Source organism: Erythranthe guttata, chromosome 13 (assembly GCF_056151865.1).
Source record: "Erythranthe guttata isolate IM_541 chromosome 13, IM_541, whole genome shotgun sequence".
NCBI lineage: Eukaryota > Viridiplantae > Streptophyta > Magnoliopsida > Lamiales > Phrymaceae > Erythranthe > Erythranthe guttata.
Genome location: NC_142545.1, coordinates 153,009 through 177,905, shown reverse-complemented (window position 1 = coordinate 177,905; position 24,897 = coordinate 153,009). Strand labels below are relative to the sequence as shown.

Sequence of the window (24,897 nt, the reverse complement as noted above, 5' to 3'; positions counted from 1 at the left end):
AGTTGTTTATACTTTATTATTATTATTAGGGTAAATTACACCCACACCCCTGAGGTATGCTTAAATAACTTTAATGTCCCTGTAGTATCGATAATTACACTCACCCCCTTGAAACGTAGTTATAAACTCTAATGGGATAATGCATTGGATACGTTATTACGATAGAGTTCTAATGGACTATTGGTTTCAGGAAGTGGTGGAGACAACAAAGATTTGTGGGTGATTTAAGAAATATTGGGCGACCCATGTCACCCCATAACTCTATGTTATCTCCACTACTAGCTAAAAATAATAGTCCATTAGAACCCTATCGGAATAATGTATCCAATGCATTATCCCGTTAGAGTTTCTAACTACGTTTCAGGGGGTGAGTGTAATTATCGATACCATAGGGACCTTAAAATTATTTAAGCATACCACAGGGGTGTGGATGTAATTTACCCTTATTATTATTATTATGGGTAAATTACAAACCCCCCCCCTGAGGTATGGTGAAATTACAAAAAAAACCCTCTTGTTTGGATAATTACATCTACCCCCCCTCAACTATGATTTTTTCTTACATCTCCACCCTTATTGTGCCAAATTCAATATAATCATCTAGATTCCGTGGAATGTGCTCTAGATTTGTATTCGTTTTGTGTAAAAATACAGTTTCTGATGCACTACAAACTGATATACACAAGTTAAAAATCACATATTATGATCATCTTACTTCATAATGTAGAGTTTGAATGGTATAAAACGGGTACAAAAGTGATAATATTTCATATAATCTCGAAGATTCCACTAAATTTGAAGAGCTGAGGGGGTGATTGTAATTATCCAAACAAGAGGGGTGTTTTTTGTAATTTAACCATACCTCAGGGGGTGTTTGTAATTTACCCTTATTATTATTGTGGGAAGTGTTTGGCTTTAACTTTTTAGAAACTGGGGTTTGGCCTACTCAAAACTTAAACTAGCTTTTGTCCTCTTTTGTTGCTAAATTAAATGGCCCCATCTCTCTTTTTCTTTTCATGTGCATTGTCCAAACTACCCTTGCCCATGAAAAGATGTTTCAACTTTCATACCAGCACTACTAGTATATATTTCCAGTAATATAACAACAAATATAACATAGGTTTCATGTTTGACCAAACCAAACCCACTCACTAAAAATCAGATTATTACATTACATTGCACAATAACTCAATCAAAGAATCATCTTGGTCCTAAAATTCAATTGTCACCAAAGAATCATCCAAACATACCCTAAGAAATGCACAACAAATCAAGCACTAAAAAAAAAAAAAAAACCCCGAAAACTACAACACATAAAATCGGCACTTTCGGCCAAATTACAACACCGTTTATGGGAAAGAAATCACAAACCAAATCAAGCACTAACAAGATAGAGAGATATATATCTTAATGTCTCATTTCGACTTTTATTGCCGGAAAAATAAAAATCTCAAAAGCTGCCGTTTGAGTAATCATTGGTCGGTTTAATAGCTTCGGAAGATGCTTTATTAGTTTTACTGATGATCCCTTTACCAAAATACTCAGCAATTACAGAAAAGCCATTCTTTGAACTTCTAACTTGTTGGAAGAAGTAATCTTGGTTTTTGGAGTTCTGTTCTAAGTTTCTCTTCGTTTCCAAGACAGATCTGTACTCGGGAGCACACTCTGGACATTCTTTCTCGTTGTCACCGAGACACCGTTGATGAAAAGAGTGCATACACATGAAATGTACCGCGGGGAGATCGAGAGTGAAAGTGCAGGCGGTGCACTTGCTGAGCTGGAATATTCTTGCATTTGTCCGAAGATCTTGGATTTCTTTTCTCATGGCTGATGTTTCCTCCTGCAAATAAACAAATGGTTTGAGCTTGTTTTTTACAACCTAGTTGTGATGAATAATACATATTGTACACACAATGTTTGCAGTACCGGCCAAAGAAAACCGAAAAAAGCAAATGCAGGAACAAAACAATTGCTCCTTCAAAAATTGCACAAGTTTCGTACACAGATGAATCTTGAAAGTATCGACATCACTGAAAAGATTCTACAAATGATGTCATTAGATTTTGACCATATTTGAAGACGCCAAGTCCTGGAAATAAAATTTCATCTATGATACGGCTCGTATTTTATTTTGCAGTTGAATAATCAGAATATAAAATGGAATCAAGAATCAACTGGATTTCAATAGACGGACAAGTAGTGAAGATTTAATATTGGAAAATTTTTGAAATTTGGAACCAGATGAAAGAGAAGACTAAGAGTATACTGCAGAAGAACAGTCTTAACTAGATACTGTCGGTAATTCTTGAAGAGACTTCTAAGCATCGTTTAAAAACCCAATCCAGAATTTAAAATCCAAAACCAATAAAAATCTATAATAATGTATGTAGGTATGTGTTGAGATAGTGGATATGGTCAGTAAGTCATTGCAGTATAACAAACTCTAGTTCTTTACTTATCGAGTGACAAAAGAAAGATGCCTTAAGTGAAATGAAAAAATAACCTGATACTTTTCAATAGCTATCCGATCTTCATCAATCAGCTTCGACTCTTTTTCCAGCTTTCGAGCTATATAATCCTTAATCACAGAAAGAGTAAGGCATGGATTTCTCGACAAGGTTTGAAGAACTATAATGGGAGGCAACATGTCATCCCTTTCTATGTAAGTCAAAACTTCTTTGACTTCTTTCGAGCAATCTTCTCCAAGTTCACCAAAGTACTTCAACAGATCTGCCCAAAGAGAAGGGTCACCGCCCTTACCCGAATCCCCTAATCTTTTGCAGCACGCAATTAAACCTTCGTGGTCGTGCGCCTGCATATAACATGCAATCACCTCTTTATACAGTTTCAACTTCTCGTACAGATACAATAGCCCTTCTTTAAACGAGTTCATTTCACACAGAATAATCGCAAGGTCAACATCGTACAGAGGCTGCTCCTGTTCGGCGGGCCAAGCATTTTTCAGCAAGATCAGCCCTTTTCGACGTCTCTCTTTGCGATATTTCTCCTCGATTGCATCATCAGAAAGTACGTTTCCATTACTCTGTGTTCTTGAAGTTGTGGCAGCAGCATTTGAACCCCTATTTGTTCCAAGATCACCGTTTTCATTGCTGACAGTCTGTGAAAGAGAAGGGAAGTCCAAGTCATGAGACAAGTACAACTCCATTAGCGTGTTGTTGATTTCGACTTGAGCAGGAGAATCCTTCACTTTGTTGGCGTATTTTTCGAGAAATTCCATAAGCGACTGTGGATGGTGCACGAAAATATTGAGAAAATCGACAGGAGATGGCAGCATGGTTATAAAGGTTCCACCTTTAGCCGATTCTCCTTCTTCGGTACAAAGCCTCATCAGTATTTGAATTGTCTCCTTCGGCTTGTGCTCTACGAGAATCTTCCCATACTCTTCAATGGTCAACCCGGCTTGACTTGGGTCGAGGCTATTTATATACTGCAACGCCTCATCGTACCTATCCAAGTCCTCGAGTAAAATCTTCAAGTACCATTCATGCTTCCCTGACTTCTTTGCAACATACATCGCGTGCTCGTGGTAATTAGCAGCTCTGCATACCCTTATCGCAGTTTCCACATCGAATTTATGTTCATCCTCGCTTTTAATGAATAGATCCAGCTTGTCAACGTCTTTTAGTTTCGTGTAACAGTTGAGCAAAAGAGTGGTGTGATCTTTCGAAGCAAGCCCCTTCTCGTGTAACTTCTCCAAGTAATTCGTTAAATTGTAAATTCTCTGTGCATCCAAAAACTTCTGAATGACATACGAAGGTTCTAAATGACCGATCGTGAGTATATACTGAGCCATCGCTTCGTCATAGTCTTGTTTGCTGTACAAATGGTCGCCGTATTTCCTCAGCACCTCAGCAGTTGCCACAGCATCAGCTTGCTGGCTCTGGACAAGATTAATAGCTACCGTGTATAGATTTTTCTTGAAAAGCAAATCCAACTTGCTCTCCATATCCTTCTCCACGATAAAAAGGGCAGATTTGTCGGCCATTATGAGTACGATTGTACCCCATTCACAGAGCATGTGGGAAACTTCTTGAACTGCGATACTATGGGCTATTAAACGGTTCTTTAGATCGTAAATGTTGAAAGTATTCTTCCCAGTTCTTTGATCAGCAATAACACATAAAAGGTACCCACGAAACCAGCCGAGGAACTTTTTCTCTCCCTCAAAAGCCCAACACGGGCCTCGGCCATCAACTTCATAGAAATACACAGCTTCAGGCCGACCAATAATCAGTTCCTAATTCCCAAAAAGAGAAGAAAAAAAAAATGAGTTTAGTTCATTTACTTTATAATTGAGAACAAAGACTGAAAGAAAAAGAGGGTAACCAACCAAGCGATCACTCATTGCTACACTAGCAGTTTCAGAACCAATATGATCAAGTGTTTGCCCAGTGGGTGTTTGAGCATGCAAGTTAAACAAGCTCACAGAACTTGATGTGACAGCAAAGAGTTGAAACGCTTGACCATCCACACGAAATCCGAGCCCTGTAATAGCTGACTTTGTTTTGCTAGGTTGACCACTGTCAACCTCTAGCTTGAAGCGTTTAATTCTTTCCCGGGCAATGTCGCCTTGAATGCAATAAATACAACCGTTGTCCAATCCAAGTGCAATAAATATAATCGGCGGAGCTTCCTCAAAAACCACGAAAGAAGTGATCTGTAGAACAACCATTAAGGCTATTTTAACATGTCTAATGATAAGGGTATGTAAATTATATAAACTGTACCTTTGCTTCAGGAAATTGGTTGGTAAAAATCCGCAATATTTGGAGGCACTCTGGACTTGATGAACTCGACTCTTCTTCTTGCCTTTTATCGAGGTCGAAAACCTTTAGACATATAGCTGCTTGCTGCGGCGGCATTTGTTCATCTTCTCCAACTGTCACTAAGAAGTTCCGTTGCTAATTCGCCAGCACAGAAAACGAAATTTTGCGTTAAGTAAAGTATGGAAATCACAGGTTACTGGACCAGGAACACAATGAAAAAAATACCCTAATTGAGCTTAATTGAAAATTATAGCATTAAAATTAATCGTCAAGCCTAGAGTTTTAATGATAAGAAAACATCGATTTGTCACAATCAGAAGAACAATTGGATCAAACACACACACACACTCACAAAACCTTATAAACCCAGGATGAAATTGGGCATAATCGGAGGATTAAATGTTTGATACCTTGAGTTGTTGGAGTAGGAGAACGGAGGCGGAGTGAGCGGGGAAGGAGCGGTGGAGCTGGAGGGTACGATCGAGAAGCGAAACGGTGCCGTCTTGGGAACCTAAGACGATCCTGCCTCGGCCGCTGGAGCAGCATTGAATTCCGGCCTCTATCTCCTCCGGAATTTTGATCTTCTTCTCCTCGAAGAAGTCGAATTTCCTCCACTGATACATTAAATTCTGATTTTTGGTATAATTTATCTCCTCGCAACAAATTAATTTCAGAAGAATAGATTACATATACTACGTGGATCTATAAATAGGAAGACGGACGGATGGTGGAGCTGCCGGCGGCAGTGGCGGTGGTGGTGGTGGAGGAAGGTGAATCAAGGGTGGGGTTGCGCCGGTGAGAAGAGAACGTGGCGGTGGGGGTTGTCAAACTTGTTTATTTGCAAGAACAAATTTAATTTTATAAGTTTTTAACAATTTATTATCTAGAAAATCAAATGCAAATAGTAGACTTTGATTTTGATTTGCAAGACTCAAAGTAAATAAATAATTAAAAGGGTAAATTACACCCACACCCCTGAGGTATGCTTAAATAACTGTAAGGTCCCTGTGGTATCGATAATTACACTCACCCCTCCTGAAAGGTAGTTAAAAACTCTAACGGGATAATGCATTAGATACATTATTCCGATAGGGTTCTAATGGACTATTACTTTTAGATAGTTATGGAGGTAACATAGAGTTATGGGGAGTTATATGGTGACATGGCTCCCCCAATATTTCTTAAATCACTCATAACTCTTTGTTGTCTTCACCACTTCCTGAAACCAATAGTCCGTTAGAACTCTATCGTAATAACGTATCCAATGCATTATACCATTAGAGTTTATAACTACGTTTCAAGGGGGTTAATGTAATTATCGATACCACAAGGACCTTAAAGTTATTTAAGTATACCCCAGGGGTGTGGGTGTAATTTACCCTAATTAAAAAATAAAACTTGCAAATTATTACAATTAAGGGTAAATTACAAACACCCATGAGGTATGATTAAATTACAAAAACACCCTTCTTGTTTAGATAATTACAACCACCACCTCAACTCCTCAAATTTAGTGGAATCTTCGAGATTATATGGAATATTATCACTTTTGTACTCATTTTATCCCACTCGAACTATACATTATGAAGCAAGATGATCATAATATGTGTTTTTTAGCTTGTATATATCAGTTTGTGGTGCATCGGAAACTGTATTTTTACACAAAACGAGTACAAACTAGAGCACATTCCGCGCAATCTAGATGATTATGTTGAATTTGGTACCATAAGGGTGGAGGTATAAGAAAAAACCATAGCTGAAGGGGATAGATGTAATTATCCAAACAAGAGGGGGGTTTTGTAATTTGACCATACCTCAGGGGTGTTTGTAATTTACCCTACAATTAATTACTGGCTGCAATGAGTTAAAGTACACCGTTTGGGCTTTCTTTCAACAGGCCTACGTACTCCAAGACCAAGTGTCTAACAATTATAATAAGTATATTTAATGGGATCTTGAAAAATATGTTGGCCCATCTAATTATAATATTTCATTTATTAAGAAATTGTTTTTAACTTTTTTTTCCAATTTAAATCCTCCTTGATATGGGCTCGATTGTCCTAAAAGTCCAAGTAATAATAATTTTACAAATAAAGCTCAGATCCACTCCCACATTGACCACTAAGCCCAATGTAGGGTAGTTATAGGCGACGAGTGTGACTATATTCGGCCCAAAGATAAAAGAAAGCTGGCGGAAAGCCAGCAACATGACATGAATTGAGGGAAGTACCACTTGTGGTTCAAAACGAAGCGATGATCCGCGCCCTGCTGGCTCTCCCCATTGAACTAGAGTCTCGACTTGCAAGAAACGAAACAACTCGTCCGCAACAGACAAACAAGGGAGATATATCGGTGGTGGGGTTTAGATGATGCATGCATGATAAAGAAAGTAGTCATGAGACAAATGGCATGCATGCAAAATACAGTAGGTGAGTTTAAATGTGATCGATACGATCGATCATCTGCCTTTCTAACTAATTCGTACCATACTACCTAAAAAAAAAAGCAGTAATTACATCCTCATTTTCAGTTTGCATGCTCTCTTACATCAACTGCCTACGTACGTTGTTTTTCTCTGGGCCTGGGGCCCACACAAAAATAAATATAAAAATATAAATTAAGGAGATGAAAGGAGAGAGGTGGGTTTTGTCCCATGCTAACCTTAAAAGTTAGGTATACACTTCTGGTTTCTATATCTGCTGTGATGGATGCATGGTTCCATATATATATATATATATTGCTAGAAAATATATAGAAATAAAAAATATATAATGAATTGACAAGGTGTACGTGGAGATCGATATAAACAATGGATGATTTGAGTTATATCGGTGGGTTTTGTAAACTAATAATACAATTGCAGAAGAAGCAGAAGAAGAAATAGAGAAACTGAAAGTAGGCGAGAAATGAGAGCAAAAGACAATACCTTTATCGATGTGTGTCCTTTTTCTCCTCTTAATTTTCGTGAGCAATTTTGGAGTCATATCAATATATGTATGTCATATATATCTTAATTAATATACCCACCGTACCACCACCAAATATTACAATTATATTATGCCAACCACATTTTCTCAGTGATCAACTATTCTTCTTCTTCTTCTTCTTCTTCTTCAACTCTGCAGTACTACCAGACTGAAACTCGGTGTTCATTCGGCCTCGATCTTCTCTGCAGCTAAAGATTTTGGTGGGTTTTTTTTTTTTTCAAGAACTGTTTTTCTTTTAAAAATTTGATCTTTTTTTTTTCATTAATAATCCTTTTCAACACTTCAATCGACATGGGTTTTTCTTCATATTGGCAAATTCTTTGTAAAGATATGATCTTTATGATCTTGCATGCAAGAAAATGGATCATTTCTTGTACAATGCATGTTTCCTTGTAGTGAAAGAAGATCTTCTTTTTAAATTAATTAATGGTTCATGCAGATTAAATTTCGTGCTCTTTTTGTTAATTTCTAATTGCTCCGTTTTCCATCAAATATAAAGAGATCGTTTTATTTGCACATTCATCATTTATCCTAGCTCGTGTTTGTGCTTGTCTAATCTTAGTAGTTAAATACTGTTTGTTGGTGATTGTTCTTGTTCTTGCATCGAAATTAACGTCGTCGCTATAGCTTTAATCACACCATTATATGTATATGAGTTTAATTAACCAATTAGTCATTTTAATTAGCTTGAAATTGCCGTTTGCAAAAATGTCAGTTTGATGGTATATTAGTGAAATTTACAAAATTTAACTAATATGATATGCCTATGTATATATCCATGCATTTTGAGTTGATTTGATTCTATTCTTTAATTTGATTTTGCTTTCTTTCTTCATTTTCTCCAACTATTTCTTAATATATGTTGTGCCATTCTTATATATACATACATAATTAACATAAAACATACTATATATATACAATTAATTGTTGTTCAATACATAGGTTGAGTCTGAAGATGAACTACTCCGAGTCAACAAAAGCAGTTTTCGAAAGAATTCAAGATCTCGACCCGGAAAACGTCTCCAAAATAATCGGCTATCTCCTCCTCAAAGGCTACTCCAAACTCGAAATGATCCGTTTAGCCTTCGGACCCGAATACCTACTCCGCTCGTTGATCGAAAAAGTCAAACAAGACCTCATGACCTCATCTCCAAACCCTAGTCCTCCACTACTCTCACCCCCCAAAACAAAACTCCCCACAAACTTCACCCCCTTCACCCCTTCTTCATCTCGTTCCGCACTCGAAACCGGCCAACGGAATATTCCTCTAGCTACGATCCCGGCCACTTATCACCACCCATCGGTTCATAACTTCCAACAACCTCATTTGATCTTGCCCTTGGAAGATCAGTTCATGCAATACTGTCACGTACATAATTTCTGCCCCCACTTTCCGGAACCTTCCGGAGCAATGATATGCGATAACTTCCAGAAGGGGTATTGTAAGTACGGGGGCGCGTGTAAGTTCTTGCATGTACTTGGAACGGAGAACGGGGGCTATATGGTACTTAACCCACCGAACGAGCCGAATATTGACCGCACGTTTTCGCGTGGAGCCCTCAAGCAACTCGAGGTGGAGATAATCGAGCTCTTGAAATCGAGGAGGGGTATTCCTGTCTCGATTTCTTCGCTGCCCATTCTTTATTACGATAAGTACGAGAGGGCGTTTATGGTCGACGTGTATCTTAGAGAAGCGCAATGCACCGTTGCTCAACTTTTTGCTTACATGACGAAATGCATTCGCGTCATTGACAGGTGTCATTATTAATGATCTTTCGTTACGTGTGTTTGTATATATATATATAAGCTAAACTGAAGGTGATTAATGTTTTTAATTTTATTTTTAAATTTTCAATATAGGCCACATGGGAGGCAGTCGATTATTTTGGCCGATGATATACACAAGTACAATAGATTTATCGAAGAAAGAAACGGAGATGAATTTATTGCAGCGAATTCGTGCCAAGTTTATCTGACTTTTCTTCCGCAGAGTAGTTTCTCTGATCTAGATATTTACGATTATTTCGAGTAAGGAAAAAGTTTATTATATGTCTAGCTACTAGGTATTAATAATTGGTTACATTGTTGTAATTAACGGCGAGAATATTAATTATTATTTAATTTAATTTGCAGGAATTTTGGGCCGGTAAGGGAAGTTAGGATTCCGAATTTGGACAAGAGGATGTACGGTTTTGTGACGTTTGTTTATCCGGAGACAGCCGCCCTTGTCCTGACTAAAACGAACCCTCATTTTATCGGTGAAGCGCACGTCATGGTGAAACCTTATCGAAAGACAATCGTCCTTGATAGGTAATAAAATATACGGTCTCTTACGTATGTCTTCTCTGTTTTTCTTTTTAATTTGTCGTGTCTTGTGACGCTATTCCTATTTAATTCAGTGTCTCGTGGCGGTTATTCGACTTTAATTTACGTGCCATTTTCTGATAAATACGGGCGTTTTTTTACATGCACATGCGTATATGTTGAATTCTTGATGTGCAGATTTTTCGACGTAAAAATTACGACAAATCAAGTCTTACAATTCTTATAAGTTCTCCTTTTAATTTTAAAGATGTATCATACACGAACCCCTCGTCGATTTTTACGCATGCAATTATCTTAATTAGAATAATATTATTTCAAAATGTTGTGATTGATGTTGTAGTATATTCTCCGTGCAGAAAGACGGAGGAGAAAATCGAGCATGCAATTAACAGCGCTCCAAATCAAGATGCAGAATCCAAGCCTCCTTCAAGCAAGACTCGAACTTTTTCTTTTTTTTCAAGATTCATTTTTCGTTACATATATATATTAAAAAATTGTTTCTTTTTTTGGATGCATGCTTACATTATTGTATATGTATATTCTGTGTATGTTAGTAGTTGAGCTCAAGAGGAAGGAAATCGTCTCGGAGACAGATCATACGTTGTTGCTCACGAGCCAGTCGTCATCTGATGGCTCCAGCACTAGTCAAGACAAACGTACTCACGTTAAGACGAGCATCAACGAGCCGCCGGAGAGGTAATTAATTAATATCTCAAGACAAATTAGTTCATCTTGTAACTCCAATTTTATTTATTTTTTATTTTTATTAATGATTGTAATTTATATTAATATTATTTTGGTAATTAATGAAATTTGCAGTTATGAAGAAATAGATCTTCCAGAAAGCCCATTTGGATATGAAGTTGCTGAATTATTCTGAGTAATGTTTTAGGTGGTTTATTCAGTATATATATTATTATATGTATATGTATATGATTGAAGTGTAATTAAGATAAATATGCATGCATGCATGTGTGTTCTGTTTGTAACTGTTCTACTTTGTTTGTTTGTTTTAAGAATCTCTCTCTCTCTCTCTCTCTCTCTCTCTCTCTCTCTCTCTCTCTCTCTCTCTCTCTATATATATATATATATATATATATATATATATATGTTCTTCTTTGTCTGATATATTCTTATAATTATGGCTTTTATTTGTTATTAATATCGGATTTCATTTTGTACCTTCATTTTTGGACAATTAGATGCTAAATCTGGTTATTTACATTGGGTAGATTTCAACCGTCACTAGTAGAAAATTTGTTTATTACTACGAAATTTTTTGCTACAGTAAAAAATCATAATAAAAGGTACTTTTTACTACATAACAATTTTGAAGTCGTAGTAAATACTAGGATTTTACCGTAGCAAAAAAATATTAATTGGTACGGCCATTTACCGTAGCAAAACTTTTGTCACACCCGTATATGCTACATTTTGTACGAATTAGATACATTTTGCAAATTCGTAGCAAAAGCTTTTTTAGTACGAATTTGATACATTTTGCTACGGTTAATGATTGTAGTAAAAAGCCATTTTTCTACTATATAGTGCGTAAATCTATACTTATTCACATCACGTAAAATTGTTGAATCTAGAAAGTAACATAAATATGTTGATTGATTTCGCACGTTTTTTGCCGATTGTACTCATTGTCAGTACAGACGATGATCGAATTAATGATAAATAAATTTAAAAAAAGAAAAAAAGAAGAAGAATCAAAGACAATAAGTGAAATGGAGACCAAAAACATTGGACAAAGGGATGTATGTTTGGACCGAATTGAAGTTGGACTATAATTTGCACTAGTTTTAAAGACAAGAGACAAAAAATCATAAGGATGCATTGCACAGCACAGTAACGTTATAAAATGGTTTTGATATATGTTGAATCTCCTCTTCACATTTTATTATTATTATTACTGAAAACTGAAAAGACAACACTTTTGTCTAGGGGTGGTTTCGGTACGGTTACCGAACATTTTATTCAATACCGTGTACCTACCGTATCTTTCGGTATTGAAAAATTCTATACCGTTACCGTACCAACAATTGCGGTATACCGTTAGTTTCGGTACGGTATGATCGGTACGTGGTAATCTACCGTACATCACTGTGTTGATTAACTCGAATGATATCATAATTAAGATGAATATTAAATAAATGCATAAATAAAACAAATTAAGCAAATGAATATGATAATCAGGAAATTTACATGAATGTACATTATACGACCGTAATAGCACTTCAATTAACTAATGATTGCTAAGATATCTATAGAAAAATTGTAGAAATTAATGAGCAAAAAAATTTCATGGTTTATATAAAGAGAAATAGAAAAAAAACTATGTTGCAATAATGCAAATGAAACAAAAGGTTGAGAATTAGGGAGGAAATAAAGGGAGAAGAAAATTATGGCAAAAAGTATTCCACCAATAAGAGATTAGTTGGACTTTGAAACTAAAGAAGTACGTGACCTAAACAACTTCAACGAGAGGCAAATATTGAGTTTGCATAAATATAAAATAGTAAAAAAAAATTATAATTATGTATATATAATATATATTGGATGTATCATATCTTTATTCTTGTTTTTTATTTTTTTAATAATATTTGTTGACTATTTATTTTTTATTTAACAATATAAATGGAAAAATATGTTAACTAATTTTTAAAATAAGTTTCGGTACGGTACGGTATTACCATGGTATTGAAGATACAATACCGCTACCGTACCGTAAGAAAATGGTACGGTACGATACCGTACCAAATGCAGTGGTAACCGATAGTTCGGTATTTATTCGGTAATTTGTGGTAGGTATACCGTGGTAATCGGTATTTGGTAATTTTTGCCCAGCCCTACTTTTGTCACATGGGAAAAATACCAATTCAAGTCAAAGTTTCTATTCTCAATTTTGTTTTCTTAGAAATTTGGACTTAAGTTAAAATGATTGGAGAAATTTTGCACACCTCCTTTTGAATTAAACTCACTCAATTTCAATTTCAATTTTTGGGAAGCTCGCCCCAAACTGGATCTAGGGCTGCCAGAGATGAACAAGTTATCTCGAAAATAGTAAAGAGAGAGAGAGAATCCAAGAAAATAGTATTTTTATTGATGTTAAATCGTAACCATAATTGGGTCTTTACATTTGTTTATATAGGAAATTTCTTAATATACATTCTTATTTTTTAATCTCTTTATTTGTCTAGATTTTACATTGATTGTTCAATTACCAATCATAATTTACGTGGTTTTCTTATTTGTTTAGGGAGTGTATTTCTGAATCTTCTTCTAACGGCTCTCATTCAGCTTGCTACCTACCACTTCATACTACTCTTTTTATGCGAGTTGAGACGTAGTGGTTGGCTTTACCCATGCGAACTATCTGTCTGTGGAATCTATAATGTTAAGCTCTTCTTCAACGAAATTTGTCCCAAATTAATACTTATCATTCATTGCGCTTTTGGCTTAATAAACTTAGTTTTGAGGGTCCGACCCAAACCTGCTAAATTCACACCAATTGATTAATATTAATTTGAGGTATTAATATGAAATGATTAACATATGTCAATAAAGAATTTGAATTTGAAATGGAGTGGTTATGAAATATAGTATCGAATCAAACCAAATGGAGTGTTTGTAACTTATATGCATGCGCATTTGACGGTCAATCAAAAGGGTGGAAAAGGAGACATGAACACTAGGATGTGACAAGATATAAAACCAAATATAATAATAATAATAATAATAATAATAATAATAATAATAATAATAATAATAATAATAATAATAATAATAATAATATGGGTAAATTATAACCACTCCCTGAGGTATGGTTAATTTACGAAAAAATCCCTCTTGTTTGGATAATTACATCTACCTCTAAACTATGATTTTTTCTTACACCCCCACCCTTATGGTGTCAAATTCAACATAATCATATAGATTTCGTAGAATGTGCTCTAGTTTGTACTCTTTTTGTGTAAAAATATGGTTTCTGATGCACCACAATCTGATATATACAAGCCAAAAAACACATATTATGATCATTTTGCTTCAAAATGTGGAGTTCGAATGGGATAAAACGGGTACGAAAGTGATAATATCCAATATGATCTCGAATATTACACTAAATTTGAAACCACAAGGGTGGACGTGTAAGAAGATTTATAGTTGATGGATTGTTATAATTACCCAAACAAGAGAGAATTTTCGCAATTTGAACATATATCAGGTGGTTGTAATTTACACTAATAATAATAATTAAAGGAAAGAAGATATGGATGCGCATGCAATTCGTGAATTGTTTTCTCTTTTATGTTTCTTGTATAGTAGTGTCAAGTTGATTAAAGCATTTGAATGAGTTTATGTCATCACTTCTTTAATCAAATTCAATCTATATTTAAAATAACTTTATCTTATTATATTACTTGGTTTTGTCGGGCAAATTATTGTATAACTATATATACTAATTGAGCTGAACTCGAATCGAGCTTCACATCTTATTAAATTAAAAACATTTCTTTGATTCATTATGCAAAAAAAAAAAACTGAACTTGAATAACGAGCTTTTAAAGAACGATCTTGAATCGAATATCGAGTAAGTTGTTTAATTAACTTATTCGCACTAGATAAAATTTTATGTGCTACTCCAATACTAATAAAGTAATCATAGATATTCACATGTTTTTAAAACCTATATAATAATTAATTTCAGAACCTTGTATGTGATCAATTAAAGTAATAATCAATTGAGTAGGAAATGAAATATATTATGAATTTAAAATTAAAAAAGAAAAAGATAAGATTGTGGGACACCATTATGAGTAAAATAGGAGACAAAATTCTCTTTTCCTCAAATCTCTGGGCTTTGTGATCCCATCACAATTCTTTTGGGGATATTTTTTATTTATATGTATTCATTTTTTTTTTTTTTTGCATAGTATATAATAATAATGATAAAAAAAAAAACATGTATTATTTGAAACTCCGAAACGTCGTGGATTGTTGTTTTATTAGTATAAATGGAGGGTGGAGAATAGAGATAGGAATATTAATTAGAGAATAATTAATAGTTTATTAGTAGTTGAGAGAAAGTGAAAGATAAGCATTAAATGATGTAATTGATAATTGATGATAATTGAGAGTGGGAGTGGAGTGGTGGAGTGGAAGGCAGTTCTTCCTACGTCATCTTGATATTTTTGCCTTTGTAATCTAATCTAATTATCTAACTAATCATTAATCTTAATTAAAGTATAATAATCATTAAGCTTCACTGATTCAGAGTGGCAGTAACGTGAATATATCTCAACTCCAAGGGTAATGATTCACTTCATTGATTTATAATAAAGAAAAACAATTTACATTACTGGGTGACTGACTTGCTATCACGGACACCGAAGAACAAACCTCTCTCTGTTTCTCTCAATATTTCTCTCTCTAGAAAACACAACACACACTGTTTCTTTCTTTCTTGGTGGTGTTAACTTAAATTACAGTACACATACAGACAACTGATGAACCTGTGATTCTTCAACTTTTAAGGTTTACTTTCTCTCTTTCATCTTGATTATTACTATTTCTTGCTTTTTTTTTTTTTAAGTTCTTGTCAATTATTAATGTGTGGGTTTTCTTAGAGTTTCAGTAAATAAATTCAAAAGCAAAAAAGAATTAAAGGGTGGATGTTAATAAGTTAAATTATCGTAAAGATTAAATCTTTGTATCTTTTTTTTGTACCCTTTTTCTTTAAGTCTGTAAATTACTTGCTAGAGCTACTACTAAAAAGTTGTCTAATTCTAGTTTTAGGACTACATTTTGGATGATTTTTGTTTTTCTTGGTTTTGTCCGAATATCAAAGGATAATTCGTGTTTTATATGCATTTAGTTGTGTTTCATTTGCTATTATTTTAGAGTTCTTGCGTTATGGGACAAGGAGACTTGGAGAAATCTTTGAGCTTTTTGTGTTATATTCCTGCAAAGAATGGACTAAGAACGTCCAATTTCGTGCTTTGACCCGAGTCAACTCGTCTGATTTCGTGTTCGTTGGCAAGACAATTCAAGTCATTTGACCCTATTGTGTTTGACTTTCTAATCTAACTTTTCGATGTTTCGATGAAATTATGACCCTTTTCGTAGTAGAAGAGTTGTTATGATATTCTATATTCATACACTCTCTTAATCTGATTTTTTTTCTTGATTTTCCAGCTGTAAAAGGGATTCCAAAACTCCTGTTTTTCGATGCAAGCATCTGGACATCATAGCCGATCGAGAATGCCTAACACGCTTTGCTGTCAACCCGTCCTAAAATTCGAATCCTACTCACCTCAACAGTGTCATAATTTAAACCCCCAAAACTCGAGCCACAATTTTCAAGATCGATTTTGTACACTAGAGTCATCTTTGCTAATCGAAACTTGTTACAACTCACCTTCGAGCGTCACTTTCTCACCCAACAACGAGAGCTCATTATCCCACCAAGAAGATGCAAACGAACTGAAGCACAAGCTGAGAGAACTCGAGAATGTAATGTTCGGGCCGGATCTTGACTTTCTTGAAAATTACGAGAATACCCTTTTGGCCTCGGCCGAGATTGACAGCTGGCGACAGATTGTGGAGCCCACGCCGAGAGGGGACCACTTAAAGCAGGTGCTTATTGCGTGCGCAAAGGCCGTTTCGAACGATGACGTGCCAACGTCACAAAGGTTGATGTCTGAATTACGCCAGCTGGTGTCGGTTTCCGGCGAGCCGTTACAGCGTTTAGGAGCATACATGCTCGAAGGGCTCGTTGCTAGGGTGAGTTCTTCCGGAAGGTTCTTATACAAATCCCGGGAGCCCGTGAATCGCCAGCTTCTATCGTATACGCAATTGCTCCACGAAGCGTGCCCTTATTTCAAATACGGATACATGTCAGCAAACGGTGCTATTGCAGAAGCGATGAAGGATGAAGAGAGGGTTCATATAATCGATTTCCAAATAGGCCAAGGGAGCCAGTGGGTCCCTCTGATTCAGGCCTTCGCCGCCCGACCCGGCGGGCCGCCCCGTATTCGGATAACGGGCATCGATGATGCCACATCAGCATATGCGCCACGTGGCAGTGGATCGAACATCGTGGGGCGGAGGCTATCGAAGCTGGCCAAGAGCTTCAAAGTCCCTTTCGAGTTCAATTCCTCTAGTGGAGCCCACCTCGAAAACCTAGTCACTCAATCGGGCCAAAAAGAAGCACTTGCGGTGAATTTTGCATTCGTCTTGCACCGCACGCCCGATGAAAGTGTAAGTACCGTTTTGAGGATGGTGAAAAGACTTAATCCGAAAGTGGTGACTTTAGTGGAGCAAGAATTGAATACAAACACGGCTGCGTTCTATCCAAGGTTTCTTGAAACATTGGATTACTACACAGCGATGTTCGAGTCGATCGATGTGACGGTGTCGAGGGAGGACAAGGAGAGGATAAACATGGAGCAGCACTGTTTGGCAAGAGACGTAGTGAACGTAATTGCATGTGAGGGAGGAGAGAGAGTGGAGAGGCACGAGACGCTTGGGAAGTGGAAATCGAGGTTTAAAATGGCTGGTTTCAGACAATTTCCATTGAGTTCTTTGGTGAATGGTACAATCAAGAAGTTGATGGAGAGTTGGTGTAATAGATTTAGTGTTGAAGAGAGAGATGGTGCACTTTATCTTGGCTGGTTGAACAGAGATTTGGTGGCTGCTTCTGCCTGGAAATGACAGCACCTGCATTTTGTTTGTACTATGATGTTGTTGTCTTTACATTATGACATTTTGTTAATTGTAATAAATATACAGATGTGAATCCATCATGCATCAAGGACAAAAATGGAAATTGTCAAAATATCCTGTAGTCTTGCCTCAGAAGAAGAATATATACAACTCAGATCAAATCTACAATACATTTTTAATCTCTCAAGACAAATGAGTCAATCATACAACTACTACAAGTTATTCCACTGCCCGCGACGAATTAAACAAGAGTCGAACTAGCGATTACAGTAAACATAATCCCTCATTTAAGATCAAGAATCCCTACTAACTCCAAAGTACAATGATAAAATGAATAAAGAAGAAAATGTTATTATATGATTATAAAATTATTTAACTCGAACGATAGCATTGGAAAAAAGGCCTGCAGTAGGAATTTGCTTTCTCAGTTGGCAGTAAGATGAACAACCATTTCAAGTGAAACGGGATTGTTCTCTTCGGGCTTGGGTCTCGATTCTCCATTTGCGGTGATCGTATTAGCATCATTTCTTGGTGTACTTTGGTTTACAGGCGGCCTAGGTAGTGGCATTTCATGTTCGTGTTGTCCTTCGTATGTTGTAATAACTAGCCTTGAATCATGGGAGGCTCTTTCTACGTGTTTCTTGACTGGGCAACCAGCATTTGAACACCTGTAGTAACTCCTACACAACATATACACAACTGAGATTAGGTTTCTCTTTTACATGTAAAATCCTACGACCCGAAAAAGTTTCTAGGAAGCTGATAAACAGTTTCGTATTTTTATTCAGTAAAATGCAGCACATAAAAAAAAAAAAAAAAAAAAGATGCTGCAGAAGTAAATTAAAATTTTAGTTACCGAGGATTTGGATTGCCCTTCACCAACTTCTGCCCATATTTACGCCAGCGGTATCCATCATTAATAACATCAACCCCACTCAGAGTTTGAACAACATGCCGTAACTCGCTATGAGGTTTACTCACCACATTCTCATCTCCAGATATTATTTCTCTTCTCCTGTTTGGCAAAAAATCATCACTCGATTAACAAATAACAGTTAAGCATAGAGGTATGAATGCAATACGAGGTATAGAGCATACTGTCGTTTAGTGTCTGAATAATCCTCTTTATTATAGTTATTATTATCATCATTAGTTGAACAAGGAACTGCTACAATCACATCATCAGCACTTCTTGGAACAATCGATTGATGGGATGTCCCAAACGGCACCATTTGTAGATTTGCACCTCCATGGTCAATGATTGGCTCAGCATCCGCTAAAAAGGTCAAACGAAAGTCAATAATAACCCTTTGAACATTTAGAGAAAAAAAACAAGTCAATATTTAGGAACTAAGCTATGTTAAAACTTACCTTTTATTGCAGATACGATGGGTGTTTCTTGTACTTGAAAGACGGGAGTTACTTGGGAACTATGTTGCGGTTTTTGATGATGATGAGTTCCAAGATAATTGATGTCTGTTTTACACCCGTCGTGCGATCTCTCGACCTGCTTTTTCGCCTGGCAGTTGAGGAAAGTACATCTGTAATAGCTTCGAGTAAACTTGTTTCCTTTTACGAGCTTCTGTCCGTATTTTCTCCAGTTATAGCCATCGTGTAGTAGTTTAGAGGGGGGAGTGCTCTCGTTATCGAATTGTGACCCTTGAATTAATGGATCAGGGTTTCGCCTAGGCTGCAATTTCTCGACTTTCTCGAATTTAGAAGAATACGTGAAATTTTCTTGATAAGATTGTGAACTAGAACCTCCATTGTCTGGATTTCGCCTCGGCTGCAATTTCTCAACAGATTTTTCGGGTTTAGTGGAATAGTTCTTTACATAAGATTGAACTCCAGAATCAGGGCTCTGTCTTGATTGCAAATTATCAAGTTCCATTTTTGTGGTTTTAGGGAAATCTTGGGATACACTAGAGACGATTATTCCTTTGTCAGACTCTGACGTATGAACTACAATGTCCAAGTTCCTAATCTGCTGCACTTTTTCCAAAGGTTTATCATCGATCGGAAGATGAGAGGCTAGTGCTGGATTCATTTCTTGTGAAAGGACTACGGGATTTGAACTTGGTTCTTGCAGCAGCATATCGGAATCGTTTTCGTTCTTACTAGACAAAGTTCTTTCTTCTTCTTCATGGGATTGTGAAACATTGTTTCTAGAATCAGAGGTTTCTGTCTGCACCAAAACACAAGACTTGTCTTCATGTGATTCTTGTGATGCATTGTTACCAGTGTCGGGATTCTGTTTCGGTGATATATTACTTGGTTCTTTCTCAGGCATTCTTTTGCTCAGTTTTCTTCTTCGTTAACTGCAAGTTGATGTTTTGCTGCATGCCACTATATAGTGAATGTTTTTCTTCAGCAGTTCAGCTGATGAATCCTCGTAAAAAATCCTATTTTCTGCTGCAATTGTTTTAGGAAACTGCAAACCAACATGTATTCCATTGTATCAGTCAAAACAGTAACAATGGGCATAGTCAATTCTTCATAAAGCATCATAATAATCTCTGGACCTTGTTAAAAACGATGAAGCAGAAGCAACTTGATATCCAAGGAAGAACAGAGGCATGGTAATAACTTGAGTAAACAGAAATATAAGTATCAAAGAGTTGAACATCACTCAAAAGTGAGAGACAGGTTAATAAAAAATTCTTTGAAGGACAAGAAAAACATATATGTATCCAACAGCCCAGAAACGAGAAAACGCATTATAAATATCCATCTTCAACATATGCGGATATAAATGTGTGTGTTTGTGTGTGTGAGGATCATCGCTTGTCAACATAGTTGAGGTTTTAGAATTCCAAATTGTATTAGCTACCAGCTGTCTTAATGTTGGTTGTCGTAACAATTTATTTCCCAAACACAAGAAGATAAAACACTAAAAGAATACGACAAATGGTTTAGCAAAAGCATACCTTCTAAATCTAGAACACGACCAAATAAAGAGCAAAACGTATGATAATCCCCATTACCATAGGTTGTACACATAGCATAACATTTCCTAATAAAATCCGAATCCCAAATAATACTACAGCTATATGAGTAAAGAGTAATTAGAGCACACACAACTACTAAATTTGACCTAGAACAGTTAACAAAACACACAATCTACATATACCAGAACTCAATTGCGGTTTTCCCTACCCGAATATCATCACTCAACAATTCTTTCTCCTTTTTTTCACCTTTTATTTATTTATTTATTTATTTATATAGCCTCCCTGAATTTTGGTGATATAAAAATCACTCAACAAAGTTCAGTTCAATATAAACTCAGCCTCAGTGAACAAGGAAAAGGGCATAAACAAAGTCAATAGCCAAAATTGAGATAACTACTCACATATGTAGTCGAAAATGCAAATAATTGGAAATGAGAAATGAACACAGTTTGAAGAAATTAAAACACAGTAATTAAAAAGGAAGGAATAGTAAGAAAAATGGAGGAAATAATAATTAATTTAAAGCAGGTAACAAGAACAAAATAGAAATCGTTTCGGCCGAGGAATTGAGGGCTCCAATTCAGAAAAAAACAAAACTGAAAAGAGAGATAGAAAAGGAAGAAAAGATAAATCACCTAATTAATTAAGCGTTTGGCATCTTCGAGGCGGCGGCGGCGGTGATGACGGCGGAGAGCGGAGGAGGAGTGCCGCCGATGGAAAGAGGTTCTGGGTATGTATAAATATGAAGAAGTGGGAGAAGAAATTGACTTGGACCAAGTAAATAGGAATAGGAGCACACCTATTACCTGCGAATGCGAGTTGGACCAAACTCTTTAACTCCTACATATACATATACATATACATACAAACTTTTTTGTATGTATTTTTTTTTTCTTTTCCATCTAAGATAATCAATATTGAGTTTCACGATTTTATAAAAGTGAAATAGACCTTGTAGTTTTATACAATTCATTTATTTATATAGATTTACGATTTAAAATCACATGAGTATTTTACGAGTGTAAAATTTCACAGACATGTATATATATTTTTTTTAAGAAGGTATATTTACCCTTTTACTAAATAATCATACATTTGTAACTTATTAAGAACATAATAATTATTAAGTAATATATATCATGTGATAATAATGCATTTATCGCACTCTTTTCGTTCGAATGAAAGCTGCGATGAGATGTAGCTTTTACTGATTTATTTTTTATTTATTTTCTTGTGTTAATATTCCGATAACTAATGACAAGTTACAGAAAATGAAATATTTTGAGAACATAGACCAATAGTTACAATATATTTTAATTGGTGCAATAACGAGAGTGTGTTGTATAACAATTTTAGTCCGATCTTCTTTGTCAACATTTTTCTTACCCTTGAACATGATTTGTTTGTTATGGTTACGCATTTTGGTTGACTTATCACACAAAAGCAAGATTTGGAAGTAGGGATGGTAATAAGGCGGCTTTTGCAATCTCCGTCCCTGCCATGTTTCAAAATCCCCATTTTCATTCCTGTAAAATTTTTTGTCAGGAATCCCTATCTATTCCTGTCCGCGTAAACATTATGCGGGTACCCGTCCCGTTAAAATCCTCAAAAAATTTAGATAAATATATATTAAAGTAAAATGCAAAATAAGTACGAGTCTGTAACCAATTTAAAATTTTACATTAATCCCCATGCCCGCACCATATTTTTTCGGGTCGATTTTCGGGGCAGGAGCGGGTACTCAACGGTGCAAGTCAAATTTTCATCCTTATTTGAAAGTAAACATGTAATATATTTTTTTTTTGATGGAAACATGTAATATATTATTAGAGTAACTCCAATGGATTATTAAAAGAGAGCTCTATTTTGATTTATCATATCTTGTGGTGTAAATTTACATGCTGAAAGTTGATTATCAAAAATATAATCATATAAACATCAAATCATAAATTGAGATGTGACAATTAAAAATAAAATCACCCACAAACTTCCAATTGATAATTAATTTAATAATCATGGTTGGAATAGATAAATTTTAATCAATATTAAATTGTTATCTCAAATTTCAATTGAATATTTGATAATTCAATTTTGAATTTTTTGGATTACAGTTGCTCTTACGGGTCCTTTTGTCTAAGTAACGGGAAAGAGGACCGAAACATGCCACTAAAAGACTCTACTAAGACAAAGGAGGAGGTAGGATGGGCAATTGGTCAAATCTAGTATGGATCATACATGGACAATAGTTGGAGTCGGTGGCTCTCCCAGGGTCCCTGAGGGAAGAGGATCAAGTTGGCCCTTGCGAACAACTTGATGCACTATCTCCCTTCAACCCTTTGAGCGAAATGTGGCAAAAAAAAGGGAAGGAAAATCAATGGACCGACCCATCATCTCCACCCCATAGGAACTACGAGATAACCCCAAGGGCGCCTTCGGCATCCAGGGGTCACGGACCGAGCATAGAACCCTATTCAATAAGTGGAAGACATTAGCAATCCGTTCTCGATTAAAAAAAAATATTCTCATTTTTTTTTCTTTATTTTGCAATTTGAGAAACTACATAATGGAACCATATAATATAGATTATTTATAATTGTAAATCGAACAAAAAAATCCGCACAACGGGCGAGTCGCAAGTGAAAGATACAATTTGTTAAACTTAATATTTTGAAAGTGAAATTTTTGCCAATTAAAGTTTACACTTTATAGAAATAGTAGTCTTTGCTAATAGAAGATTACATTTATATTCCAAAATAGTTAAATTTCAAAATTATGACATAACAAAGTAATATTTTTTATACAATTGAAGTTTACACTTTGTTAAGTTACACAATTATGACATAACAAAGTAAAGGTATTACCCATTATCTCATCTAGCATTCAAGGTATTTATATATTCATTTCGATTTGTAACTTTTACCAATTAAAAAATAATTGAGAAATTATGTCACTGAAGTAGAATTGAATTTACAAGATTTCTATTGAATTTGTTAATTACCAGTATTATATATAATTAATTTTATTTAATAAAATAAACGTGCCGTCTGAAAAATATACTAGTTAAACTATTAATATTATAAATGAGACCTTAATCTAGCAGCTTATACGTGAACGAATTTGCAAACAAGATTAAGGTAAATTCAACACTGGATTAAAAAATAATTATAAATAGAATTAATGAGGAATTGAAATTTCCAATCCATTTTATTAAAGACGTGTCACATATTTAATCAAAAAGCATGGTAGAAAATAAAAATGGTCGAAAAAACAAAAAAAAAAAGAAAATGATAAATGAAAAAAGTAAAGATGTTTCACAGCGTGGATAGTCTCAAACTTAGATAAAGAAGAAAGAGACTTGAAAGACAAAAAGTGACTAATTACTTTAGCTTAAGAGTATGTTAAGTACTGCTCATTAATCTCAGCAGTACTGGACCGTCATTAAGCACAATTTTTTTTCAATTTTTATTTTCTTTTTTAAAATAAAAGAAATAAAAAATAAAAAATAAAAAATAAAAAAGAAGCCTCAGAATTGCAGAATAAAATCAGCAAGGCCCTCTAAGGAGGGCCATTAAGTCCCGAAAGATGGTGTGTGTGTTTTATATGTGTTTCTCATCACAGGCCGCCAAAATCATTTAAACAATTAATTAGTTAATTAATTAATTTAATTAAAAAAAATTAAGGAAGAAGAAGAAGGAAGAAAGAAATGTCTTACTACTCATGGCCAATCCCAAGAGATAATAGCAGAAATCCGCTACCCAAGGCGATAGGATATGAGGACGCCCCCACCAAATTATTACCTTCGGAAATATCAAATCTCGACGAAGAATAAAAAAAACAGAGGCTTTTTCTTGCGACGATTTTTTTTTTAATTCACTAATTGAGTCATACGAACACAGATTTAATTTAGCTCGCCTCAATTTTTCATGTGAATCAATCGCCGCGTGCGTATGAAATAATACCAACAACAGATCTAAGAAATTAAAATACATGTGTTTGTTTGTTTTTCTGAGTGCCGGCTGTAGATTTGATTTGTGAAGAACCCTAATTGTGGGTGGTTGTTTGTAATTGGGGTATGAGAAAGGGTATTTATTTATAGAGAATTTGTAGATGGGCTTT

The 24,897-nt window shown here is 35.3% G+C and overlaps 4 protein-coding genes, 1 long non-coding RNA gene and 1 other non-coding gene across 9 annotated transcripts; 2 read left to right on the top strand and 4 right to left on the bottom strand.

Annotated features, from left to right (window-relative positions):
- Nucleotides 1-1,153: 1,153 nt before the first annotated feature.
- Nucleotides 1,154-5,682, bottom strand: VPS11 (vacuolar protein sorting 11). Its single transcript, XM_012975366.2, has 5 exons — nt 5,198-5,682; nt 4,749-4,922; nt 4,352-4,678; nt 2,504-4,258; nt 1,154-1,840 (listed from the first exon to the last, which is right to left on the bottom strand). Exons 1-5 carry the CDS (start codon nt 5,408-5,410, stop codon nt 1,451-1,453), a joined length of 2,859 nt encoding a protein of 952 aa, XP_012830820.2. The 5' UTR covers nt 5,411-5,682; the 3' UTR covers nt 1,154-1,450.
- Nucleotides 5,683-7,678: 1,996 nt separating this feature from the next.
- LOC105951833 (zinc finger CCCH domain-containing protein 18) lies at nt 7,679-11,118 on the top strand. 4 transcript variants are annotated; one of them, XM_088812244.1, is made up of 7 exons: nt 7,679-7,974; nt 8,717-9,529; nt 9,635-9,802; nt 9,908-10,084; nt 10,456-10,529; nt 10,654-10,795; nt 10,919-11,118. In XM_088812244.1, the coding sequence occupies exons 2-7, from the start codon at nt 8,730-8,732 to the stop codon at nt 10,977-10,979; spliced, it is 1,422 nt and encodes a 473-aa protein (XP_088668370.1). In that variant the 5' UTR covers nt 7,679-7,974; nt 8,717-8,729; the 3' UTR covers nt 10,980-11,118. The 4 variants fall into 4 exon arrangements, with proteins under 4 accessions (XP_088668370.1, XP_088668373.1, XP_012830746.2 ...); XM_088812247.1 differs by having other exon boundaries at nt 7,793-7,974; nt 10,657-10,795; XM_012975292.2 differs by lacking the exon at nt 7,679-7,974 and having other exon boundaries at nt 8,706-9,529; nt 10,657-10,795.
- A 4,263-nt stretch (nt 11,119-15,381) lies between these two features.
- On the top strand, nt 15,382-17,942 carry LOC105951896 (scarecrow-like protein 21). The gene is made up of 2 exons (XM_012975364.2): nt 15,382-15,640; nt 16,301-17,942. Exon 2 carries the CDS (start codon nt 16,334-16,336, stop codon nt 17,816-17,818), a length of 1,485 nt encoding a protein of 494 aa, XP_012830818.1. The 5' UTR covers nt 15,382-15,640; nt 16,301-16,333; the 3' UTR covers nt 17,819-17,942.
- On the bottom strand, nt 17,934-21,635 carry LOC105951832 (WRKY transcription factor 44). Its single transcript, XM_012975291.2, has 5 exons — nt 21,417-21,635; nt 19,202-20,261; nt 18,929-19,106; nt 18,687-18,845; nt 17,934-18,510 (listed from the first exon to the last, which is right to left on the bottom strand). Exons 2-5 carry the CDS (start codon nt 20,118-20,120, stop codon nt 18,255-18,257), a joined length of 1,512 nt encoding a protein of 503 aa, XP_012830745.2. The 5' UTR covers nt 20,121-20,261; nt 21,417-21,635; the 3' UTR covers nt 17,934-18,254.
- A 1,110-nt stretch (nt 21,636-22,745) lies between these two features.
- LOC148765551 (uncharacterized) lies at nt 22,746-24,844 on the bottom strand. The gene is made up of 2 exons (XR_016029295.1): nt 24,494-24,844; nt 22,746-23,248 (listed from the first exon to the last, which is right to left on the bottom strand). It is a non-coding gene; the product is annotated as an uncharacterized LOC148765551 (long non-coding RNA).
- On the bottom strand, nt 24,300-24,403 carry LOC148765552 (small nucleolar RNA SNORD96 family). Its single transcript, XR_016029436.1, has one exon. It is a non-coding gene; the product is annotated as a small nucleolar RNA SNORD96 family (small nucleolar RNA).
- Nucleotides 24,845-24,897: the final 53 nt, after the last annotated feature.